A 6,004-nucleotide genomic window follows, 5' to 3' on the forward strand; every position below is an offset into this window, starting at 1 on the left:
TGCGTCTGGGTTATTGAAAGGTCTGCCATTTCTAGAATGATTCTGATTCCCCTTAGAGGTCAGCCACTGAGATCTTGCTTCATGACCCTTATTTGGTAGATAAGTCAATCCAGGTACATTGGACTCAGTTTGAACTGCTGGTTTTGGCCATTAGAGCTTTTCATAGTTCAGGGCCAGGGGATATGAAGGTCAGCTTGCATTCATGCATACCCACCCAGCAGGCACAGCCCAAGAAGTTTGGCTGCTTGTGGTGAAGGAGAATAGGGCACCTCCTCCCTACCCCATGTTAAAAAGCCAGCTGGACTGGGAGTGGAATTTCACTTTAACACTGGCAATAGGGTAGCATCTTCCATCACACCTGCAGCAGGCTAGTTTAGGGCCACCAGGACATGCCATATGATATATACAGCCACGTCCTACAACAGAGGGGACTGTCCAGGGAGCTCAGAAGGAACTACCAGGTAGGCTATTGCTCCTGATCCCTTTACATCGGCCACCTGAAGCATTCACCTACCTAATGGTAGGGCCAGCCTGAATATTAAGGTATGTGGCAGAGAAATCCCAGGGTTCTCTTGCTATCTGGTGGGAGGTGGGTTTCCTCAGTGCTGGCACCCTTAATTTGGAATGATTCTTCCAGAGATTTTTGCCTGACACCTGCGCAGATGCCATTTTGGCGAAGGTATTTTTCATTTCCCCAGACTTAGTTATTATTTTATGCCACTTCCTTTCATCTATGGTTATATATTTTAACAATGCATTTTAATTTTTTAACTGTGGATGTTTTTAACTTTACATGCTGCCTTGTGAACGTGTTGCTCTTTTTATCGTCTTAGTCATAACTGCATAATTTTGGGAGGAGGCAGGGAAATGCTAGGCCAAAAGCAGCTTTTTTATTTTTAGAAAATGATACTATGATAGAGGTATAGGAATGACACCAGTAGTGGCCAGCAGTCAATCAGTTATTTAATTTCTTAAGTTACAGTAGATCTCAGTGTTATTTGAAGACCTAGCTGAATAAATTGTGTTGTCCTGGAATGTGATAGGCATTAGCATCCTGTTAGCTCACATTTATTCTACTCATAGGTGCTGCCATTTATTTTTTGATCTTTAGAAAAAGACTGAAAGTTTTGGGCACACTGAGCTATTGTGATTTCAGCAAGACTCAAAAAAACAGTTCCTCATTTTCATGTGGCTGTCCACTGTAGGAGACTGTAAAAAGTCAGTGTTGCAATGAGACAAATGGCTGTGAAATTTAATCATACCCATGGTTGTGTAGCAGAGTTAGACACCAGACAAGGAATCTAGAACAAAATGAATGTTGACAAAGAGAACAAATCCATATCAACTAAGAAGACTTGAATAATAAGAACAAAACTTGAAATTGTAGTTATTTCTCCCAACCCAAGTATCTTGCCCTATAAAAGTATATGGAAATTGGGCTGCTGCCCAGCAATGTAATATCAATTTTCTCACCCGCACAGTATACAGAATTAAAAGTATACTGACTATAAAACCAGACTTCACTATTTAAATATTATCTACAATGGGAAGACTTTGACAATGCTTTGTGACAGTCTTCCCTTGATATCTCCCCAATGGGAAGTTTTGGATTATTAGGTTCAGAGTACACAACAGCAGAATCTGTGCATAAAAATTCAGTGTGGGGAATATTCTAGGCATATGACCTCTTAACACACAACACAATATATTTTCTGAAAGGCTACTAAGCACCGCCATCCCATCCCATTGACAGTATCTATCTCTATATCTTGTGTATTAACTGTAGTGATGAGAACCCGATTAAGAGCCACTGGTGCCTCCTCAGAAATTCCACTTTGGGCTACTTTCCTAAATCCCATGCATAAATCCCAATGGGAATAAACTGTGCATAATTGGTAATAGGACTGCATACTTCCTTCTGAAGTATATTTCAAATTTTGTTTGCCTGGTACCATTTCTGCAAGAATGACTCAGCTGGTGGACTGGTGCCTAGGATATCAAGGTAGCTACTGTCATAGATGAGCAAGCTTGACAACTTAATTGATCGGCAAGAGCCTCACATTGAAGACGTAATGTTTTGCTCCCCGCTCCCCCAAACAGGCAGTGTCTGTGGTTGTGCAGAAACTTCAGCTCCACACCATCAGTACTGCAAAGGGAATTCTTCTTTCTTCTTCTTCTTCACATTTTTCTTTTTTAAAAAAACAAAACATATGGACAAAACCAAATACAAAAGTTAAATAAATAAAACACTTAGACTCTGCCTCAGGGAAGCAGTGATCCAAGATTTCACCTTCACTGTTGCAGCCTGGAGACATGTGTCCTCAGTTTTCACTACGGCTTGTCTTCTGCAGACACCGAGGAAACGGCAAGTGGCTTCCAGGGCCTACAGGCAGGTTTCGGACTAGACGGTCTCTCTGGTTAGACACAGGGTGTGTGTCATTGGATGAGGCCTGAGCTGTAGCTGAATCCATAGCTGCTAGACAGTGACATGCGTGGCCCATGCTCCTCATCCTGCTCTGAGGTGTAGCTGGGAAATGTCTGTGCACGAGTCACTTTTGTTGAGCTGAGGCTGTGACCTGGAAGGAAAGGAGTGGGGAGGTGAAGGAGACCAATCTCATGAATATTGTTATACAGTATTTTAACAACTGCAAATTGCACATATTCTTGATGTTAACAAGATGCACTGATATTCCAAAAATGGTTTATCATTCATTTAAAAGGCTATGGTAAGATAGGTGTAAAGGGAGAGCTGATGTCAACAATAATTCTACAACCTATCTTGGGCTTAAAATATGTGTAAATGTTATGGTGCTCCTGCAGCCTATATCCCTCCTTATAGACTTCTGGACACTAGTTTGTTAAGGATTGCTGGGAATTATAACTGTGCAGTACCCAGAATACTTTAAGGGACATGTTTCTGTAATGTTACAGACCGTGATAGATTTGGAAAGGGGTGTATTGTTGCTCCACCTGTCACCATATATATTTTAAACACAACACTGGAAGATTGGACACATGCCAATTGAATGGGGAAAGGAAGGTAAGTATCACATAGATATCTCCAGTTTGCTCTAAACTCGTTGGTAGGTACATGCCAGCCCTTTACATTTGTCTCAGAACAAATTACAGTTACAGAATCTTTTGTAGTTTCCCCTCTAGTCTGGAGCAAAGAGATCTATGGCATGAAGCTTGGATGATTAGGATGATATGGCCATTCTAATGCACTATTAGTGTTCAGCTTCCCCTGCATTCAGATCACAGAATTATTAAAGGTTGGGTTAGTATGGCTCAGGCTTCCTCAACCTCTGCCCTCCAGATGTTTTTTGGCCTACAACTCCCATGATCCCTAGCTAGCAGGACCAGTGGTCAGGGATGATGGGAATTATAGTCTCAAAACATCTGGAGGGCCGAGGTTGACGAAGCCTGGTATGGCTGGTTATGCAAACATCTCATGACCATCTTGATCCAATCTGCTGGGGAAATGCAGTATGGAAAAGGTAATCTCATATAACTACTGCTTAAATCCACTGAAATTTACAAGCCAATCAAATCCACAGAAGGAGACCAATCAATAATAGTTATGAGCAGAAAAAGTACAACAGAAAACAGTGGTGGTATCAAGGAGTGAAAGCAGAGACAGTACAGTGACTGCAATGATCAGACAGTGTTCTAATATTACACATCAAATGTGAATACACATACATCTTAACAGTGTACTAGCTGGATGAATTAACCTTTGCTTTTGAAACCTTTAATTAAATATCATGGCTTAGATGTATTTTGGCTTCAGGAAGCCTTTGTGTTAAAATGTAAACCGGCAGATGATTAATGAATGGGAAGTCATCAATCTACGCAGTTTGCTGGAATACCAGAGACTGATTATAAATTGCTTCTAATAGGCATTACTCTCCCACCAGATTCCACTTGCTGTGCTTATAATACTCCAGAGGTTGCATCAGAATACAGTGTGAACTTGACGATGCCTCCTTTAGAAAGATGCCACCTGGCCTAAACTTTTGCGCTTCTTACTGCAGAAATGCCAGTGTTGTCCTGAAGGTCTAAATCTTGTCCCTATCATCCTGACTTTTTAAATGTTCCCCAGTGTGATGCAGATGTTTTATTTGTACTGATAAACTTCATAAGGAAACAAGCAGCTCTCCCTCCAAAAACAAAAATGCACATTCAAGATATTGCAGGCTGGTTCAGTTCGTCACAAAACATTTTAGCCATAATTTTTGACGCCACCTACAAAAGTTCTGTGAAGAACAATAGTAGCAGTATCTGGTAGTGCTTAAGTAGTTAGAAACATCTGAAACAGAGCAATGTGTATTTGGTTTTACCTAAAGAAAATAAAAGTTCCCAAATCCTAGGATGGTGGCGGAGGCGGGGTGTGTGTGTGTGTGTGTGTGTGAGTGATAGTAGGTCATAGCCATGGGCATTGTTCACAAATCCCATGATTTCTCTGCACTTTACTGATGTGTTTATCACCCTGCCTTATGCGTTTTCTTGTCATCAGGGCAGGGATGCAGAGCTTGTGGCCCTCCAGTTGTTGTAAGACTACAACTTCTATTAGCACCAGCTAGCATGACCAATGGGCAGGGTTTATAGGCGTTGTAGCATCTGAAGGGCTATGTAGGTTGCCTCTTCCCTGATCTTTTCTTCCACTGTCACCTGTAGCCAAACAGATTGTTCAGGCTGGCACCAATGCAACCTGTTTGGCAACAGTTAACATGAGTGTACACTCCATTGACCCATGACTTCCTCATTCAAATGACCTTCAATTTAAAACAAGAACAAACAAACAGACAAACTAATGGTGCTGTTCAACTTTAGTAATTCCCAACAGATTACTGCTAAATGCAGGGCTTTTTTTCATCTGGAATTCTGACCTTTAAAGCCCTAAACGGCCTCGGTCCGGTATACCTGAAGGAGCGTCTCCACCCCCATCGTTCTGCCCGGACACTGAGGTCCAGCTCCGAGGGCCTTCTGGCGGTTCCCTCATTACGAGAAGCCAAGTTACAGGGAACCAGGTAGAGGGCCTTCTTGGTAGTGGCACCCACCCTGTGGAATGCCCTCCCACTAGAGGTCAAAGAGAACAATTACCAGACCTTTAGAAGGCATCTCAAGGCAGCCCTGTTTAGGGAAGCTTTTAATGTTTGATGGATTTCTGTATTTTAGAATTTCTGGTTTTTTTGGAAGCCGCCCAGAGTGGCTGGGGGAACCCGGCCAGATGGGCGGGGTATAAATAATAACTTATTATTATTATTATTATTATTATTATTATTATTATTATTATTATGGCACCTCTCAGGTGGTCTCAGGGTTGGATTTAGGTTTGATGAGGCCCTAAGCTACTGAAGGTAATGGAGCCCTTTATATGTCCAGTTGTCCTTGGTCAACAACAAGTTGTCACTGTTTTTGTGTTGAATATATGCTATGTGGTAATTTATGGACCTAATAGGTATCTAAAGCCATTTGCACATAACAAAATATGTATTTTATCAAAGTAATTTTTGAACTGAAATACATCATAGGAGCCTTCACAAAACACTGTTGCTGTATGTTGGTTTTATTTTTTTATCTTTTATTTTGGAAATGTTCATCCAGTTTTTTCCCCTTTAAAATTTTTGGGGCCCCCAAGACAGTGGGGTCCTAAGCTATAGCTTGTTTAGCTTATACGTAAATCCAGAACTGGGTGGGCGCCATTGCCATTATAAGAGAACAAGGGAGACATTCATGGTGAGTTCCAGCACCTCTTTTTCTAGAAAAATAGAACTGGCTAAATTTACTATAACACAACCTGTTAGTAGACAACTTACAGTGATTTCGAGTTCATTCCCAGTGTAAAATTTCCGCTTCTAGCAGCCAAGCCATTTATAAATAATGCATACAACTGTTTTCATATAAAGGGGTGTGTGTAATGCATGCTTGATTCATGAGTTTGTGAGACAGATAGTTTAGGTCTTGTCAATAATTTATCAGTATTTAGAAACAGGATTTTTGT

At 41.2% G+C, this 6,004-nt stretch overlaps 1 protein-coding gene across 1 annotated transcript in view; it reads right to left on the reverse strand.

Annotated features, from left to right (window-relative positions):
* Window positions 1-769: 769 nt before the first annotated feature.
* Window positions 770-6,004, reverse strand: part of DOK6 (docking protein 6) — a 171,580-nt gene continuing 166,345 nt past the window's right edge. Inside the window, exon 8 of the mRNA XM_035125321.3 lies at window positions 770-2,576. Coding sequence (XP_034981212.1) covers window positions 2,437-2,576 — 140 coding nt within the window. The 3' untranslated portion in view covers window positions 770-2,436. The remainder of the gene's footprint in view (window positions 2,577-6,004) is intronic.

Source organism: Zootoca vivipara, chromosome 8 (genome assembly GCF_965207765.1).
Source record: "Zootoca vivipara chromosome 8, rZooViv2.hap1.1, whole genome shotgun sequence".
Classification (NCBI taxonomy): domain Eukaryota; kingdom Metazoa; phylum Chordata; class Lepidosauria; order Squamata; family Lacertidae; genus Zootoca; species Zootoca vivipara.